This window comes from Astatotilapia calliptera, chromosome 10 (genome assembly GCF_900246225.1).
Source record: "Astatotilapia calliptera chromosome 10, fAstCal1.2, whole genome shotgun sequence".
NCBI lineage: Eukaryota > Metazoa > Chordata > Actinopteri > Cichliformes > Cichlidae > Astatotilapia > Astatotilapia calliptera.
In genome coordinates this window covers 3,142,881-3,163,500 of record NC_039311.1, presented here as the reverse complement: position 1 = coordinate 3,163,500, position 20,620 = coordinate 3,142,881, and the positions used below count along the sequence as shown (strand labels likewise).

The 20,620-nt window shown below is 43.7% G+C and overlaps 1 protein-coding gene across 3 annotated transcripts in view; it reads right to left on the bottom strand.

The window, feature by feature from the left end:
• The window catches only part of gdpd5a (glycerophosphodiester phosphodiesterase domain containing 5a), a 33,231-nt gene that overhangs the window by 9,059 nt on the left and 3,552 nt on the right, over positions 1–20,620 (bottom strand). For all 3 annotated transcript variants that reach the window (XM_026182381.1, XM_026182383.1, XM_026182382.1), the window contains exons 2-8: positions 14,360–14,533; positions 3,219–3,322; positions 2,762–2,855; positions 2,623–2,682; positions 2,433–2,531; positions 1,503–1,596; positions 1,078–1,223 (exon numbers count right to left, since the gene is read on the bottom strand). In XM_026182381.1, the coding sequence (XP_026038166.1) occupies positions 1,078–1,223; positions 1,503–1,596; positions 2,433–2,531; positions 2,623–2,682; positions 2,762–2,855; positions 3,219–3,322; positions 14,360–14,476 (714 nt within the window). In that variant the 5' untranslated portion in view covers positions 14,477–14,533. The remainder of the gene's footprint in view (positions 1–1,077; positions 1,224–1,502; positions 1,597–2,432; positions 2,532–2,622; positions 2,683–2,761; positions 2,856–3,218; positions 3,323–14,359; positions 14,534–20,620) is intronic.

The following is a 20,620-nucleotide window of genomic DNA, read 5'->3' as shown; positions in this document are numbered from 1 at the left end:
TTTAATAATAGTTCTAAGGCTTTTTGTAAAATTTTGACCAATAAATCATCAAGTAGACATTGAAGACCTTGGAGGATCTAAGCCAAGTTTGAATGGATTGTTACCATGACCCAACTCAAAGTTTTACCAGTATTCATTCAAAGCTTTTCAAGCTATCATGTTTACAGACAGAATGACACGCACACACACAAACGTGATGGAGATAATAACACTGAGATGTACAGTACAGTATGTGGTGTAGTTGAGCTAAACCTGAATCACACACTAATGTTTTTACTGTATTTTGTTTCTATATAAATGATGACAGGCTCAGACATACACCTTGCAAAACTGATACATTATTTAGTCTGTAAACAGTCCTGTGAATTATGAATTGTTAAGGCTGTTTCAAACAGATGTGTGCAAATGGTATGTCAGCAACATTGCCTTGGTTTTACTATGACACCTACACAACACATCATAGTTTAGTTCCATAAATTACATTACAATTGGAGTAAGGGACAGGCAGAAGAAATATAAGAGTTCTTCATTATCATATCAACGCATGCTGTTCGTTACATACGAGGGTTATGTGCAGCAGCACGATCAATGTGAGCGTCCACTTACAGAGAGAGAGATGCATTTTATATTAGTCTGTGTTGATTTATCTAAAACCTACGTGCAGTTTTGGTACACTGCACTGAGGTGAAAGCAAGGCATATCTGTGAATATCACTGTTTGTAGAGCGCGTGTGCCTCGAGAAGGAAAGCAAACACAGCTCTGAACGTCTCTGTGCATCTCTTATCTACCTGCCCAGCTGTGAAATGACAGTATGTTGCTGACGCACTCTCACACTGAGCCTGACACTATCACTTGTGTTCTGTAGCTATACACCGCATTTGTTGTACAGAGTGTACAGAAAAATTCTTGCATCTTCTTCTTTCTGTTTTTTCCTTTCTTTGTTATTACCCAAACAGCTTTGTGGAACCCAGCAAAAACCGAACACTTGGTACTCCTGGCAGCCACGCCTCTCCACAAAGAGCCGATTTGAACAATTAAGTGGATCAGGTAGTAAAGTCTGGCAAAGCCCCAACTTACCATAGGAGCTCCTCTTCGGCCAATGACGCTTGGTCGCGGTTTGAGGCTATGACGGTCCATGATGCAGGGGCAGGTGAATGTGAGCGGTGCCAAACAGAGAGCAAGGAGGACTACAATGTAGATAAACAACACCATCACCTGGATATCTAAGAGAGTGCAAAAAGGGTTGTTAGTGTCATAATGCAACTTTAGCTCATTCCATCTACTCCTAATAACAAACAGTAGTTAGCTTTGTGTGCTTTGATGGGTGGTAAGAGTGCAGGCAGCTGCTTGAATAAGGAAAAACAATCCACTAAAGCAGGGTAAATTAGACAATGACATACGTGTACAGACAAATAATACTGAATGCAACTTTACGTTTCAAATAGGAACATCAAAAGCAATCCCCAACATGATATTTACTTGAAACACAAGGCAGCACTTACTGGATTTCTCTCTGCGGACAACATATCCAGCTACCAGCCAGCTGATAGCTGTCACTGTTACCAGGGCGCCAAGATGCAGGAAAGGTGCTGTGTACTGATAACAAAGCGTAAATGTGAAATGCTGGCCTTAAAAGATGGTTAGTCATTACACAGCATCAGAGCAAAGCTTTGCCACATTGTTATGATAAATACACACACAGTATAATGATTGAACAGGAGAATATATCAAATGTTATGTTCCATAGAACAAATAACTTTGCATTGTAAGGTGAAGGCCCTACAATAACAGAGAGAAAACACCAACAATCAAATGAACACTTACGAGCAAACACTTGGCAACAGTGGGAAGGAAAAACTCCCTTTTAACAGGAAAGAAACCTCCGACAGAACCAGGCTCAGGGGGACTAACTAAATAACAAATAGTAGGGGAGGAGTTGATATGGATTCTAAACACTTGGACAGGACATCTGTAACACACTTGACATCATATCAATGCCTCAAAGTCACCGATCAGAGAACAATTGAGAAGATGTTTATGAAACCTACATGTTTATATTTTTGTAATGAAAGTTATCTGATCCAGAAAACTGCATAGAATTAATTGAGCATATTTGCATATTTGGCCATATTTGACCCACCTCACCCTAACACCACTTGCCTGTAGACCTGGCAGAGCTTGAAACATGAATCCAGTGCAGAGATTTTTTATTTGGAAATTCTTTTTTTGCAATAATGTTTTTGAAAATGCAGACCTCACCATCCCAGTATAAATTCCAAATAATATATGCTGAAGCAGTTCAACTCAGTTTATTGTTTATTTACAATTGAATTATTTTCATGGAGCATTAAATATATAATTTTAGCCAATTGGATCGGAAAAGTAGAGAATATAATCAACTTTTAGTACAGTGTTGTTAACTGTAGACGAACCTGCAGTGACGCAAGCAGAATGTCCCACTCGTCTCCCCATAAGTCATCGACAAAAATGACACCAGAGATAGTGGTGAGGAGTGTAGCCAGCACCCCCATCTGTGGAGAACAGACACCTCGATGAACCTGACTTTGCTTTGAAAGCATCAGAGGAGCAAATCAATGGCAGGATTGTTTTTTCACACCGTACCTTGTGAACCCAATAGAGATTCAGCTGCTGGCCCAAAGATATGTGGAAAAGTGCTAAGATCTGCAAAAAGAGTAAGATTCGTTAAGTTGTATGTCTTAACTGATCAATGAACAAGTCTGCTAACATTTGCGAGTTTTACCAATAAGAATGTGACGTAGCAGAATCCCACGGTGGTGGAAGCGAGGATGGGCATTGTCTCATCTCTCCATTCTCCAGAACGGTTGTACACCAGCCTGGAATGAACAGAACGAATGTTGGTGGTATGACTAATTCAGTTTTGTCAAATAGAGTAATTTGCCTTAATTGCACATGACATCGTGACACTCATGATGCTCCCTGTCCAGGATGTGTACATCCTCATCCTTGAAAGTGTCCACGTGGACACTCCTCATCACTGAAAGACTGTGGGATTTACTTACCTGCATGCATCAACCTATTTGTCCGTGGTATTTATTTAAAATACACATGCTGAAGGGGCTTGCTGCCACCCCACTGTGGTAAGGTCACCACTCTGCTGTCCTTGATCAACCATTACCAAACATGCAAGTCTTAAACAGCTTTTCAGCGAAAGTAATATAATGAAAAATACGACTCACCAATTGAAGTCATTAAAATCATTTCGAGCCATCAACCAGAAGTAACCCCAAAAGAGAAGCAGAAGAAAGGAGCTGCACAGGATGACGAACCACGTACACTCCCACTGGAAGAGGACACAAACAGCTGATTGTGGACTATGTGGACATAATTTCTCTTCAATTTGTTCTTTTATTCATTGTTTCTGGGAAACATTTGTAACATTGGTTTTGAAAAGTGCTACACAAATAAATCTGAAGAGTTAAAATTGACAGATGTTTTTCTTTCTAACTATCAAAGTCTTGCTTAGACGAAATCATGTTCATCCAGTCGCCATATATGCAACTCCAAAAGATACTTCTTTTTTATTATTATTAATTTTCAATCTTTTGCATTTTTTGCACACCTTTTTGTGAACCTGAATAGATCTTAAACTAACTAATGGCCCATTTGGAAACTGCAGTGGTTAAAGACATAAGTAGACCCAAATATTTCAGGGTTTCCACAGTAGTAGGAAAAACCCCCCTTTAACAGGAAGAACATCTGGCAGAACCAAGCTCAGCATGGGGCAGCCATCTGCTGTGACCGATTGAGGGTGAGGGGAGGGAGACAGGACAAAGACACACTGTGGACGAGAGCCAAAGATTAAATGCAAATGGTTTATGAACACATAAAGAGTAAAAAGAGGTGAATGAAGAAGACACACTCATCATGGGAAGCCCCCAGCAGACAAGGCATATTGCAGTGTAACTAAGTGAGGGTTCAGGGTCACCTGATCCAGCACTAACTGTAAGCTTTATCAGAAAGGAACGTTTTAAGCCTAATCTTAATCTACATGCTTGCTGGGGCATGTGGGGCAAAAACAGAGAGGAGAGCCTGAGCAGCCAGTCAAGGACTCTTCCCTTCACTAGTTAACAGGCTAAGGAGCTAATTCCATATAAGGGGAGGTGTAGAGTATGATAGGCCAGTCAACAGATCCTATTGAGCACTGATCAGCTTTGCATCACACCGTGCCTGGACTCACCATTTCCAGTGGCTTATGTAAGAGGTTCAGAGATTATTACATGGGCGTGCAGGTAGAGACCAAATGGCCGCACTAATGAATGTGTTGAGCCATCAGTGAAAAGCCTGTGAAAGGTTTTAGCCAGGGGAAGAGAGGCCATCCATCAGTGAAAATCTTCTTGGCCACAAAAACATGACAGCAAGGCGGAAATATCACAACAGCCAGAGGATCTTTTTAGTTTGTGTAGCAGCTACCGGGATCTTAAAGTAGTGAGCATATAATAAAGAACTATGTGACACTGAGCCAACATCACATTTACCTCGTGCTCCCGTGGAAACGCAGTCCAAGCTATGAGTCATTGTTATGGAGTCAAAATGATCTCTTTACAAAAATACAGCATCCAAAGCAATATCCAGTCCTCACCTCTATAAAAAACAACCATATATTTGCTGGACAAGGGTTCTAGTTCCTTAATCTACCACCCACTGTTGGTAGGATTAAGGGGTCACTCATGGGGTCAGAAAAGGGTTGTGACCAGCAGCTGAAGTAATCTCCGGCTGAGAAAAGTCCTTGGTAATGAAAATGGTAATAGAGACAAGCGTGGCAAAATTGCCCTAGGTAAGGGCCTAAGCCAAGTGTACCATCAGTGTACAACAGACAACATATAACAGTATTTTATGTAAAGTTAATGGACAAAGTAATGAAGATGATGGAATTTGTTTTATTTATATGTAAACAAAACTGAACTGAACTGAATAAATAAAATAGAGAGACCTTCTTTGTTATATAGCTTCTATTAAACATATTTCTTTTCATCCACTCTTCCAAAGCCTGGTTGTTGTTTTCACTTTGTAACCTTTAACAAGTCATTCTCATTGTGCAGTTTCAATTTACTTTGAAGTCTAGCTGTCCAGCACATGGTGCTTTCTCCTGAGTGATATATGGCTTTCAAAGATCCCTCCAAGTCTCCATTTAGCACTGCTGGTACCCATCCACTGACAGTGCTTATAGGTCCTGATCTTCTTACTCCACTTGACTTCACAACACCACAAACCTCTGTTTTTAAGGTAATTCATATTGGGAAACCTAAATGTACAACAACATACAAACTAGGTGGAGTGAGAGCTATCGCTTATCGATTGAATGGAATCAAAGTATTGATCTGAGTGGGTCAGATCAGCTCCAAACGAAAGGGTTAAGGAAGGAAATCGAGAAGCAGTTCTTGTGGAAGTGGCAGTGCGGTCATGGGAGTGTTACCTAAACGTTGCAACGCAGCCAGTTAAAGAATGTTAGCTACCGCTCACCGCTCGTCTGCAGGCTTTATTTAAATGGAAAACTTCCACAACAGGCAAAAAAAAGCTTTTTGCTAAAAAAAAAGATTTAGAGCAGAAGTTTTTTTTGCACTGAATTTTAAAATGAAAACATATTGCATTTATTTACAATTAAAGACACAGAGCAGAAAGTGTGTTACTGTTTTACATCCACAGACACACAAGAAAAGAAGCAGGCAACATGAGGTCAAGTTATGGCAATTTTATTTTTGTATTTCAGTACATGTAGATTAGAGTTTTTCAAAAACAAACAAATGTCACAAGAAGAAGGATGGGGAGAAAGAAAAGTGGAGAGAGGAGGAAGAAACTATTGATCTCCTCAAACTTGATGCTGCTGGGTCAGTTCTTTCTCAGCAGTCTGCTCCAGAATCCCCTCCTGTCCTCGGCTTTCTTTTCTTTTTCTTTTGCCTTCAGTTCATTTAAGGTTTTGTTGAGCTGCTCCTCGGCATCTTTAAATTTTTCTTTCAGTTGCTGTTTGGCCAGTTTCCCTTTGTGTTTGAGGAGCTCTTTAGCTTCCTTTTTGTGCTTTCGCATTTCTTTCAGTGCGTCTTTGCAGTCTTTCTTGGTCACCGTCATTTCTTTCTTCAATGCCTTCACCTCAATTTTCTCTTCTGCAAGTTCTTCTTGCACTTTCATCAGTTCCTTCTTCATGTTTTCATTGTGACTCTTTGTATCTTCCATTTCTTTCTTTGCTTCCTGTATTTTAATTTTCTCTTCCTCCAACACTTTTTGAGCTTCCAACAATTCCTTCTTCAAATTTTCAATCTCATTTTCTGCCTCGTGTTTACGTTTTTTCTCCTCTTCAAGTTGTTGCTTCACATGCAGTAATTCCTTCCTTAGTGTTTCAGCTTCAGCCGTTACATTTGCAGCTTCTTGTGTTGCCAACTGCATTTTCTTTTTTCCCTCTTCAAAAGCTTCCTGCACCTCCTGTAATTCCTGAATCACATTTCCTGCCTCCTTCTTTGCAGTTTGATATTTATTGTTAGCTTCTTGTGCTGTGCTTTTCTCTTCCTCCAATGCTTTTTGAGCTTCCAACAGTTCTTTCTTCATCTTTTCATTCTCCTTTTCTGCCTGTTGTTTTCCCATTTTCTCTCCTTTAAGTTTGAGACCCACATGCAGTAATTCCTGCAATACTACTTCAGTTTCAAACTGTGAATCTTTAGCTTCTCCTCTTGATTTTTCTGCCTCTTCTTTTAATTTGACATTTTCAGCCTGTATCATTTGAAGTTCTTCTTGCAGGTTAATCAGCTGTACTGAATTGTGAGGTGAAGCACTCGCCGATCCTCTTCTTGTTCTCCCTCGATTCATTTTGGCCTTTTAAACAAAGGAGCCAACGTTTTGTAGAGGAGTGAAGTGAAGTTTTCGATGTTTTCTTCGTCAACTGTCGTTTGTCCTGCACAGAGATGCTGCTGTAGATGTGTCTCTAGCTGTGTCTGGATACAATGAAACATGCTGGAACTAAGTGCTTGTGTTGCACAGTTCTACTAAACATTCCATTTCATGCATGCTCCGCCCACATGGTCAGGAATGTCAGGTGCTGCATCACCAAATGCTGCTCCCGTTGCCTAGCAATAACAGCTGTTTACTTTTGGGGTCTGGTTCATTATTTAATAAAGAAAACATGTCCAAGTACTGGGTGCTGAGGCTCAGCGCATATTCTAGCCTGCTGTGTGGGTGGGCAGCTAGAAATCACTGGTGGGCAACATGAGTGAGGAGAAAACTGGAGCAGCCAAGCAGGGAGCTGCAGGTTGCTGGTTTGAGTCTCTGTTCAGATGCTGGTGTCTCCTCTCTCTGAGATGTCTGCAAACAGTCCCAGATAAAACAATAAGGATAATAAACAAACACGTGACTAAAATAACAGTTATGACTCTGATGTGTTTCATGTGTAGCAGGATGGCCTCTATACAGCAGTCGCTGCAAGCATCCACATCGCCACACTCACTTTTCTTTAAGCAGGCGTGCTGGGCTCCTCCTAAGGAAAGTTTGAAACTTCATTTCCTTCATGCTGGTGAACTTTTTACCAAATATTTCCATCAAAGCTTCTCCATCACTGACAGGGATTGTTTGGATCTTCACACTCATCTCCACCAACCCTAAAAAATGAGTCTCACTTTGCTCATATAATGCCAGGAGTGTCTCCATATTTCACAAAAGTCTGTGCAAACATGTAACAGTATCCCATATTCATATGAATATTATTGATATTATAACAAAAGCTGTCACCAACACAATTGTCCCAAGTGCTTTTTTTATTAGTTATTGCAAATGCTTGATTGCAGTTCTTGCTAGATGACAAAACCACTTATTAGGTTTAGAAGGAAATGACTTTTTCTACATGAGGTAAAGTTGGAGCTGTTTCCCCAAACTAAATAAAATCATCATTTAAAAAACTACAATCTGTATTTACTCTGAACATCTGTGTTAACATTTGAAATTGGAAACATGTAAGTGTAACAAACATGTTAAAACATAAGAAATCAGGAAGGGGCATGTATAGGAATTTCTTTTACTTATGTATTAATCACATTATTTTATTGTATGATGCCTTGGTGCCACTGGATTTTAACATGTCTCGCACTCATACAGTAAGACAAATGGTGGGGGTCTAGTAGGGAACTTTAAGATCCCGGTAGCTGCTACACAAACTAAAAAGATCCTCTGGCTGTTGTGATATTTCCGCCTTGCTGTCATGTTTTTGTGGCCAAGAAGATTTTCACTGATGGATGGCCTCTCTTCTCCTGGCTAAAACCTTTCACAGGCTTTTCACTGATGGCTCAACACATTCATTAGTGCGGCCATTTGGTCTTTACCTGCACGCCCATGTAATAATCTCTGAACCTCTTACAGTTGGAAGTTGGAGAAGGTATTTATATACACTACAGACTGGTCTATATCAGACCAGTATGAGCTGAACATAGTCACTGACAATGCAAGGACACATATACCCTCAAAAAAAATTTTAAAAAAAGGAAAACTGAACAATTTGTATACAAATAAAGAACAGGTTTTATTTTTTTCCCCTCAATTTAAAGCAGTTGTTTCATTCTGAGGAGTCAACGATTTTTGGTAAAATGTGAAAAAGTGAGCAAACAAAAAGAAGCAGTAAGCAAATTATATAAACTATTATAATTTATTATTCTGATCAAAAGTCAAGAACTCTTTTGGCCAAAGACAGTATAGCAAACTGTAAACATACCACTGACCTTGCTCAATTAAAAGCTACCATTCAATATCAGCTTTTCAGCCAAGTCCAGACACCATCCGGTGTGCATGATTTTGGTAGATTGTTCCAGCTCTGATCACTTACTCTGCGTGCTCTGTAATTTCACCATGAACCTTAAATTTGTACAATTCTTCTCTTACAAACTGACACAAATTTCACGTGGACATCCATTCAGCTACCAAACAGTCTTTAGCCTAAACGTCCCGTTTCCGACATCAAAGGCAACATTAAATCAAACTGAAGGATAAACCGTGGAGGAGTTTCAGCGTCCGCTATAGAGGCAGAAGTGCAAGAGGACATAATGAGACTTCCACAGATGGAGCTTAAAATAGCTAACAGGCTGAAAAATGATCCTTAATGGGATGTCAGCCAGATTAACTCAGATAAGGTTTTTGATTTTTATCATCCAGCACCATCATTTTCAGCTACCAGATACATAGCGATGTTTATTTGTATGTGGCTGTCTGGGCAGGGTAGACCTAATATTTATTCTCATATTAGATGTGGTTTGGTCTCAGGTTCATTAGCTAAATGTTCGGGCGATCGTGGCTCAAGAGTTGGGTGTTCGTCTTGTAATCAGAAGGTTGCCGGTTCGAGCCCCGGCTCAGACAGTCTCGGTCGTTGTGTCCTTGGGCAACACACTTCACCTACCGCCTACTGATGATGGCCAGAGGGGCCGATGGCGCGATATGGCAGCCTCGCCTCTGTCAGTCTGCCCCAGGGCAGCTGTGGCTACAACTGTAGCTGCCTCCACCAGTGTGTGAATTAATAGTGGTATTGTAAAGCGCTTTGAGGGGTCCCAAAAAGCGCTATATAAATGCAATCCACTATTATTAATATGTTAACTGTTCTACTTTTTAACAAACCTTGCTGTATGTTAATGGGCAGGTATGAGAGCTTTTACACTGAAACACAGGCCTTCTGAGGCTAATGAGAACAGAAAGACTCCACCAATATGATTTAATACCTACTATTACATTTTTGCTTCACACACCTTTAACCATGTCAAATTGTAAAACTCAGAGAGCCCATAGTAAAAAAACTAAACAAAACAGAAGTTCATGAATCGAAAGACTGTCTACCAACAAAATACAATCAAAGCGTGTGTAGCAGACTAAGCAGACAGCCTTAAACTTAATAAATTCAAACTTCTCTAGTTATATTCAAGCACAGTGTGTGTCACTACATGAAGCTTTGTAAATGAGACAGAGCGGGGAGAGAGGCAGCTGTGGGCTTGTTTTTTATCCTCTTGCTCAGCACATCATCAGTGCCCGGCTCACACATTCAGTAAATAGACTAATTTATGGGTGAGCCACTGGCTCTTTGTGATAAAGACGACATCCAGCAGCAGGAGCTGTGGCTGCCCAGTGGGTATCCAATACAGCTGGGTGTCTGACTCTGCTCTTCACATTCCAACACTGCACTGATTCTATCACTTGCTTTGCAGTGAAGATTGTTTTCCCCAGTTACTAGGGCTTGGTCTAGAAGTCTCTTAGGAATTCAACTGAAAAGAGTGGAATGACTAATAGATTTATCTTCAACCTTTAGGAATAAAAAACTGTAATTGTAATTGAATTGTAAAGCTGTTACAATATTAGATGGAAATTCCAACAATCACACAACTCCCTGTGAGCAAGCACTTGGTCACAGCTGGGAGAAAAAACTGCTTTCTAACAGAAAGAAACCTCTGGCAAAATCAGGCTCAGAGAGGTGCACCCATCTGAAATGACCTTTTCGAGGTGAGGGGACCAAGATGAGAGCAAATGAAAGGCAAACTATGGGAGAGACAGCCACAGTTTAATCATTGCTAATGATTCAACACAGTCCTGTTGAATAAATATAGAAAGTTAAAAGAGATGAGTGAATGAGAAATACTCAGTGGATCATGGAAAACCCCACAAAAGCCTGTTGCAGTTTAACAAGTAAGCCTGTCATGGCGCTGGATCTTAGTTTAGGGGCGATCGTGGCTCAAGAGTTGGGAGTTCGCTTTGTAATCGGAAGGTTGCCGGTTTGAGCCCCGGCTTGGACAGTCTCAGTCGTTGTGTCCTTGGGCAAGACACTTCACCCGTTGCCTACTGGTGGAGGTCAGGGGCCGATGGTGCCAGTGTCCGGCAGCCTCGCCTCTGTCAGTGCGCCCCAGGGTGGCTGTGGCTACAACGTAGCTGCCATCACCAGTGTGTGAATGTGTGTGTGAATGGGTGGATGACTTGATGTGTAAAGTGCTTTGGGGTCCTTAGGGACTAGTAAAGCGCTATACAAATACAGGCCATTTACCATTTATCTGTGACCCCATGTTTTCTAGTTTTTGGACATTTTAGGTTCTCTTAGGTTCTTGTTTCTGTTCCCTGGATTCAGTCAATGTCTCATGAATGTGTGTCTCATGTTTCCTGTTTAATTTTGATCGTTTCTTGTCCTGTGTTCAGCGTATCCAGTGTTGCTTCCTCACCGTCTCGTTACATCGGATTCGTTTCAGCTGTGTTTCCCTCCTGTTTCCCATCCCCTCGTTATGTGTATTTAGTCCACTGTCTTGTCTTGCTTGTTCTCAAGTCCTCGACATTAGCTGTGTGTTAAAGGGAGTGGTTCATGGTCTCTCGTTTACATCAAGTCATAAGCTCCTTAGTTGGAAGAGTCTTTGTTTCTATTTTATCTTTTGTTTGCTTCTTTTAGTGTTTCTTTGTACTTTGTAGTTCGTTTACACCAGCGGTCCCCAACCCCCGGGCCTCGGACCAGTACCGGTCCGTGAGTCGTTTGGTACCGGGCCGCGAGAGTTGAGGCTCAGGTGTTAAATGTCTGGTTTTCAGGGGTTTTATCGGTTTTCAGCGTTATTTTGTTATCGTTTTTATCGTTAACTCGGTTTTCCTGGGTCTTTTCACGTGTGTTATGAATAAATCTTCTTTTTTTCGGTACCGGTACTAGTTTTATTTTGTTGTATTTATCCGCGACACCTTAAAGGCTGGTCCGTGAAAATATTGTCGGGCATAAACCGGTCCGTGGCACAAAAAAGGTTGGGGACCGCTGGTTTACACAACAAATAAAGCTGCTGCTTTGGGTTCATTTCTTCCCTTTATGAGTTCTGCATTTGGGTCCTACTCTTGCCTGCCACACAGCCAAACCTGACAAAACTGAGTGGAAATGTAAACGATTCCATGAAATACGCCTCCTCACTCTGGACGACACGCTGAGGGACAGCTAACGGGTACAAAGCTACTGGTTTTGGCTACAATGGCTACTGGGGTCAGGCTAGTTACAGGATTATTTGCAGCGGTGTAGACCTGGGTCTCTAATTCACTGAGCCTGGTGTCCAAAGGTACAAACAAACTCCCGTTTGACACACTGAGCAGGAAGATGCCAGTGAGACAAATAAGAATACATGCTAGTTTAAGATTGTGTTAGTTTTTAGTAATATATAACAATGAATAATTATTATCATTTTAAGTGGCAACTAATTCGACATACACCATACTTTGGATGAGAGTGTATGGATTGTACAGTATAATGCACTTGATAATTCATCCATACAAGATATAAGAGTCACTGAGCCTGAAAGATCTTCAGCAGATGCTATTCAGTCTGCATAAAAACTCTATACTGCTTCCATCAGTGTGCTTTTGCACATTTATAGAAAATACACATTATGTATTTGTACGCATGTGGTTTGTATGTACAAACCATGATTTGAACTTCATATTCAAAGAACTTCCTGGAATTTCAAAAAAGAATTACATTGCCTGTAAAGTTGTCAAAAATTATATTGTTTTTTAACAATGACTAATGCCTAAAGATAAAGGGTGATAAGGGTATAAATACAACAGGACCCTAGATGAACATTACATATTAGGCTCCCGTTGTGTAGTCACCTTTTTGACAGCCTGATCTACTTATCTGGCCTTAGAAACCACAACATTGAAAATAGTTCATTTATGCCTGAGGTGTGCTCAGTGTCAGTGCAGCCTAGGCAGGACTGTGTTATGTGATTACCAGTCTGTTATGTGATAATTGGCATATTAGAATAAGGTTACATAAAGGTTTGCACACAGTGTTGCCAACTCCTCAGTAAGGAAAATCGCTATCGGCTGTCCTAAAAGTCGCTAGAAGTCGCCAAATGACGTCATCGCCTAATTTGCATAATTGGTCATGCTAATGGAATTGTAACCTACGCTGTTGGAGAGAGAAATAACATCGTGGAAGAGACATAAAGTGAGTAAAAAACGTCCTAAATGCAGTTTGAATTTATTTAGAACTACAAATTAAATTTCTTTTAGCAATTATTGTTTTTGTCATGGTCCTGGGCCATGTTGGCCCAGTGTTCTTAGTTTTCTTGTATGTTTGTATTTTGTTCCTTGCTTAGGCCATGTTTTCTGAGTTGCCCTGTTGTGTTGTTCCCTAAGTGTTTTCCCTTCATGGCTTTTACCCCCTGTGTGCCCCTCTGTGTATCTGTGAGCCCTCGTCTCTCCTTATGTTTTATTCCATGTTTCCCCTGCCCATTATGTCTAAGTTCTCCCCGTGCTCTCTCTTCCCCCTGTGTGCCCTCTATGTATTTATGAGCCCTCGTCTCCCTTTGTGGTTGTTTCATGTTTCCCCAGCCCGTTATGTCTGTGTTTTCCCCGTGCTCTCTCTCCTCCTGTCTGAACCTCTGTGCACTTCCTGTTTACTTTGTGACTCTCACGCCCGTACATGTCATGTTCAGTTCACCCCGCCCTGTCTCGTTATGATTATCAGTGTCACCTGTGTTCCCCGTGTGTTCCCACTTTCCTCGTTAACCCTCTGTGTATTTCTGTCTGCGTCTCCCTCTGTTCAGCGTGACGTCGTCCCTCATGCTGTGTGGATCTCCCTGTGTCTCTCTGTGAGTTCTTAGTTTGTGGTTTCCCAGTTTAGTTTAGTTTGTATATTTGTTCTGCCAGCAAATAAAGCTGAGTTTTGAGTTCATTCCCTCGTGCCTGTGAGTCCTGCATTTTGGGTCCTACTCCTGCCTGCCGCACAGCGATTCCTGACAGTTTTTTAATGTCACAATTCCAACCCTGTTCCTTTATCCAGGCCTGGACCGGCAAAAGTGACCCGAAATTGGCACTCTGGTGGAGTTACTTTGTGTGTGTGTGTGTTTATAAGTAGTTTTAAACCTTGTGATCCACAAAACAGCATAACAGTAAAGGAAGAACTGACTGCGTTATAGTCAGTGCGGAGCAGCGGCTTCGCTCATGCACGATTCATTTGCCGTTTGGATGCACAGGTGTGAACGTCTCCTGCTCTGATAGCAGCTGGGGGAGGACTGTCCTCCGCCTGTGAGCGCTTTGGCACGGGTGAGGTGCCCAAGGCACCACCGCTGCTTGTTGAGAGTAAGAGCGATACGCTTTTCACGTCAAAAAGTCGTCATAAATAAGTCTCCAATAATACCAGAAAAAGTCGCCAGATTTGTCGCTAGTCGCTTTTTAGAAAAAATAGTCGCTAAGGGGGTCTGAAAACTCGCTAAATATTGCGACAAAGTCGCTAAGTTGGCAACACTGTTTGCACAAAGGTCATGTTGTTGATAGCACACTTCGAAGACAGCATTTGCAATGTTCTAACTATTATTATAGCATCCATACTTTATGGTTAGAGCTATATTCTTACCCTGGAGCTTTCATCCTGGGAACGCTGGTATCGCTTCCAGCGGCAACCATAGATCCCAGTGACAAAGGAGACAAAGACTTGCTTCTCATAGACCTGTAAGGGTTGGTGCTTCACCATGCTCCTTCAGCCTTAACGTGACACCAGTCTGTTAACATCCCACACAGGACTGGGAACCTGAAGAAGAATAAGAACTGTTACTAAACAAAACAAGCCTTCGAACATTAGCTCAGACTTCACATATGTAATTACCCTTTTCAGCAACATGCCGTGTCATGTCATGTCGCTGAGGTATATTTTCACAAAACAACAAGAAGATGTTGACAGCCCTGCACCCTGTTTGGAGTCACAACACCTGTGAGAGACCGTCAATACACCAGTCAATAGTAAGCCTTGTCTCAAACAGCCATAATAATATGGTGCATGAATTACAGTTGCTGAGTCAGTCTTTACACATGTGAGGATTTATGGTTGTTTAAGAGTGGCAAATAGAACTGAGAAGGCTGGTACCACATGTCTGTGTGGTATAGTCTGAGCCCTTGAACATCTGTAAAAAAAAAGAGTCAGAAGGAGACAGCGTGTTGCACTCAACTCACGTCTGGTTCAGAGAACATCTTTCTGCTTTGGTGCTAGCTAAAAATGCTGCCATAGAAAGCACTGTTTTTTTAAGGCTCTCGAGGAGTTGGTCTCTTTGTCGCATTTTTCCGGGATTTTTTAATTAGAATTTTCAGATGGTTTCTCCATGGAATAACCTCCATTTACTATAATGAATCAGGTAACCTAAGGTGTGTCAATTCTATCTATAATTAAACCTGGATCCTGGGAATAGGTTTATGTTCTAAGCATGTGATCTTAGGCCCTTTAGGTTTATAAAACACCTAACATTGGTGCTCTAGAGAATGAAATGTCTTCAGATGGTTTGTCACAGCAGAGAGAAAGAAAAATATAAATTTTCCCAGGAGAGCAATAAGTGGTTGTGAAGTAGTACCAGTAAGTCTTTTTTGTAACGATAAAGAGGTAAGTGCTTAAATCTAATAACAAAGTCTCCAAGTGAGCAACTATAAAGTGAATATCTGACGCCCAAACCTTCAAACCAAATACTCAATAAATATCCAAATAATACAGGATTTGGGTCCTAAATGACCCCATTCTTCAAAAGGTGTACAGCCCAATGGATAGGGTCATTCTCCTGCTTTATAAAACAACGAATTCAGTCATTTCAGTCTTAGAAAAGATTCCTAGAAAGTGCGACTGTAGAGCAGAGCCCTCTGCATTCATCAGCTTTATCAGTGGCCTCGCAAAAGACTTACAAGATTCTCACACTGCCTATAAATCTCAAGCCAGATGTCCCACTGATAACTGCTTAACGATAACAAGGGGCTAATGTGGCTAACTGGTAATTGCTAATAGTGGAACAGCTAATGGTGACATGTGCGCTGGTCAGGTCAAAATATATAATTTAACTCCTTAATACTTCGATGTATCTGAATATGGAGCTTCACAGACCTTTTTGTAGTCCTCCTAAGTGTTGCTCAGTGTTATGAATGCAGTTTTATGCTGTTTTTGTCACGGTCCGGGGCAGCGGCCGTGTGGAGAGTGGAAGGAGGACTCAAAACGCAGCACTTATTCAGGTGTGAGGGTGATTTATTGATAATATCAAATATAAAGTGGGGATGGTAAAACAGAACTAAGGATGAACTAACTGGGAGAAACTACACAAAGAAATAGCAAACCTGAGCATGAAGGGAGAACAGCAGGGAGAGCACGCAGGGGATTACACCAGGTATGAACACAGACGACGCGACGAGGAACAGAGGCAAACACACACTATAAGTACACAGAGAGACACTGGGAAATCACACACAGGTGGGAGACACAGCTGGACCTGATTAACCTGACGAGACAGGGGAACACTAACACCAGGGACCAATAGAGGGAGCACAAACCCAAAACCCAGTATCTAAAATCCCAAAACACAAACCATCCCAAAACAGCCCATAATTAATAATAAAGAGAATAATAACAATAAGGGACACAAACACAAAGTCACTCAGTCATGGGAAGGCAACGGCGGCCGCTCAGGCGAAGGCGGTCCGGGGGCCGGCCGTGCGGAAGGCAACGGCGGCCGCTCAGGCGATGGCGGTCCGGGGGCCGGCCGTGCGGAAGGCAACGGCGGCCGCTCAGGCGATGATGCAGACACGAAGGCCAGTCAGGCGATGATGCAGACACGAAGGCTGGACCAGACGAAGATGCAGACACGAAGGCTGGACCAGACGAGGATGCAGACACGAAGGCTGGACCAGACGAGGGTGAAGCCGGGCCGGGCGAGGCTGAAGCAGAAGCTGAAGCTGGGCCAGGCGAGGATGAAGCTGAAGCTGGACCAGGCGAGGATGAAGTTGGACCAGGCGAGGCTGAAGCCGGGCCGGGCGAGGCTGAAGCAGAAGCTGAAGCTGGGCCAGTTGAGGATGAAGCTGAAGCTGGACCAGGCGAAGCTGAAGAGGACGCTGAAGCGGAGGCTGGACCAGGCGCTGCGGGTGAAGATGAGGATGCTGTGGCCGAGGATGCGGGCACGAAGGCTGGACCAGACGAGGATGAAGCCGGACCAGGCAGGGACGAAGCCGGACCAGGACCGGGCGAGACTGAAGCTGGACCAGACGAGGATGCAGACACGAAGGCTGGACCAGACGAGGCTGAAGCCGGACCGGGCGAGGATGAAGCTGTAGCTGAAGCTGGGCCGGGCGAAGCTGTAGCTGAAGCTGGGCCAGAATCAGGCGAGGATGAAGCTGAGGATGAAACCGGGCCAGGCGTGGATGAGGCCGGGCCAGGCGTGGATGAGGCCGGGCCAGGCGAGGATGAAGCCGGGCCAGGCGAGGATGAAGCTGCAGCTGGACCAGGCGAGGATGAAGCCGGGCCAGGCGAGGATGAAACTGAAGCTGGACCAGGCGAGGATGAAGCCGGGCCAGGTGAGGATGAAACTGAAGCTGGACCAGGCGAGGATGAAGCCGGGCCAGGTGAGGATGCGTCCTCAGGCTGAGGTGTGGCCGTAGCAGGCGGTAGCACTGCCAGTGGTGGTACTGCAGGAGGCGGCGCTGCAGTCACAGGTGGAGAAGCAGCCACAGGTGGAGAAGCAGCCACAGGTGGAGAAGCAGGAGGCTGGACGGGCTCCTCGGGCCCCCCAGCAGGCGAAACAGGAGGCTGGACGGGCTCCTCGGGCCCCCCAGCAGGCAAAGCAGGAGGCTGGACGGGCTCCTCGGGCCCCCCAGCAGGCGAAGCAGGAGGCCGGACCGGGTCCTTGGGCCCCCCAGCGAAAACAGCCGCAGAACCAGCGGGCACGTGGGCCTCCGGCACACACGAAACAAAACCAGTAGGCACGTGGGCCTCCGGCACACACGAAACAAAACCAGTAGGCACATGGGCCTCTGGCACACATGAAACAAAACCAGTGGGCACGTACGGAGGGCTGCAGCTGCGCAGAGCACTGACCCTGCTCAGGCAGTGACAGCCCGGTGCAGTTCACAGCTGGCATCTTGGCCTCCAGGGGTCCAGAGTAAGCTGAGGGCAGTAACCCAGCCTCTGGGGAAGCCCCGGAGTGAGTAACAGTCACTAATGTTGCCAGCTGTTGAGGAACAGATCCGTAGCGAAACAGTTTGTCTCCCTGCCCAGAAACAGCGGTGGAAAAACAGTGCGAAAATTGTGGCTCAGCCATTACCGGAACTGTGGGCTGTAGCGATGCTAGCGGTGGTGGTGGCTGAGTGGCTAACCGGAGCGGCGGCAGAACGGGTAATTGAGCCCTTAGGGAGGCTAACGGTTGAGCCACAGACCTGAGAGCTTGTGGCCGGACACAGAACTGAGCCGGAGAATGGTGATAAAGTCCTGGCTCAGAAGGAGCGGCAGAGAAAAAGTCTCTCGGTTTTACAGAGGGTTTGTAGACGCCCACTTGCGAAGGATCCGTTACCACGAAGGTAGGTAAGCTATCTACACTGTCTCTCATCCCGCTCTGAATAGCCCCAGAAAACAGAGTCCCGGAATCTGGGGAAGCCAGAACATGTCGCTCGCTCACCGCCTCAGGCTGCTCGAAAGTAAAAGCAGACGGGGGGTGAAGTCCGAGGTCCAAAAGGAGGAACTCCCGCTCCCACGAACAAAGCGAGCCCAGAAGCCATGGGAGACCGGTCACCAGACGCTGTAGCCGCCTCTCTATAGCGCGCTGGGACGTGCCACCCGGGTTTTCCAGCCACCGGTCGATGAGCTCCTGTGTGGCATCGATGAGATTTTCCCGTAGCTCCCTGGACGGGTTAAGCGCTGCTGGGTCCATGTTGTGGTCGCGTCGTACTGTCACGGTCCGGGGCAGCGGCCGTGTGGAGAGTGGAAGGAGGACTCAAAACGCAGCACTTATTCAGGTGTGAGGGTGATTTATTGATAATATCAAATATAAAGTGGGGATGGTAAAACAGAACTAAGGATGAACTAACTGGGAGAAACTACACAAAGAAATAGCAAACCTGAGCATGAAGGGAGAACAGCAGGGAGAGCACGCAGGGGATTACACCAGGTATGAACACAGACGACGCGACGAGGAACAGAGGCAAACACACACTATAAGTACACAGAGAGACACTGGGAAATCACACACAGGTGGGAGACACAGCTGGACCTGATTAACCTGACGAGACAGGGGAACACTAACACCAGGGACCAATAGAGGGAGCACAAACCCAAAACCCAGTATCTAAAATCCCAAAACACAAACCATCCCAAAACAGCCATGAATAATAAAGAGAATAATAACAATAAGGGACACAAACACAAAGTCACTCAGTCATGGCCGCAGGACCATGACAGTTTTAGTAATCAGTTGATTTCAACATAGATTTTTTTAGAAGACTACTTTCAAACAAGTCATACTTTTTTTATTGTACTTTTGACAGCCACCAAAAAGCTTTGGGCATAATTCTGCCAGGTTAATTAACCAGTCTTCTTGGCAGAATTGGTAGAGTTCATTTAACTGGGGTTCCTGGGATGGAACTAAGTTTTAAACACAGTCCTCTTTTTAACAGAGTTTAAGTGCCTTTAGGAAGAATCCAGAATCTTAATGTTAGCCTTCTTTATCTATTTCAAAACTAGTTTTGAAGTGTGTTTGGGATCATTGTCCCAAACGCAGTTGTGTCTAAGTGTGTGCATTTTGTCTGTCTCCTCTGTAGAAAGCACCAGTACCACTAGCAAGAAAACAGTCCCAGATTATACTGATGCTTCTTTCGTGGTTGGCACACATAGCAATGTAAAACTCAGAGTTCACAGTGGACAGTTACACTGGTGTTCAGACAGTTTCCGGTCCATTGCATGCATAAACTAATTGCTTCTCATCTGAGGAGATGGTTTGGGTCTTTTTCCAGGCCTTAGCAAAGCTATGGCACATCTGAATGTCTTGCACTTATGTATAATTGTCTGTCTGATGGAGCCATTATTTAGAAATGGCTCCGTCAGACCTTCCAAACTTGTGTAGATCTTCACTGAGTTTCTTGGACTTTCCCTTTGCTCTGAGTATTGGTCAGTTCAATAAGTTCAAAAGACCAAAACCAATTCTTTTTATGATGACAAAGAGCATTAACTACTATTAACCAGTAGGTTAATAGGCGTTGTGGAGAAATTAAGAGATTAGATTAGAGATTATATTATAGATTCATGCTTTACAGTCATTCCAGGAAAGAGCTGTTCAACAAAGCCGCAAATTACCATGACATTCATGTCCATGATGAGTCTGTGTAAACTTCTCAGCAACTGTATGTGGAGCTGGAGCCAGCATAATACCCCCCCCCATTAAACTATACTTGTTGAGTAATGAAAGTGTCTTACGCTAAGGACTGTGAGCTGTGTATTCAGGGCTTCTCAGTGTTTAAGTGTGAATATTTGTCTACCATTTACTGCTAATTTAAAACTATAAACAGTATTTAAAGAGGAAATTGTTCACATATCTCTGTCCTTTTATTGCTGCCTGGCTATTACATGGAAACTCCCAGGCCTGAAGAAGGCTTGCGCTGGCAGATTTCCAGCATTCATAATCTCACCCTGTCCTCAGACAAGGGCCAACTGGAGCTGAAATCACAGTGGGCTTATTCCAGCCAGGTTAGCCTATTGTCTGTCTGCGTCACCGTGGTGCTATCATCACAGAGCTGTGGTCATTATGAAGTAAACTAAGGACGGCCTACATCGGTCAGATTCTGGGTGCAGTTTCTCAGTGAGTTCACCCTCCTTTAGAGAGAAAATATT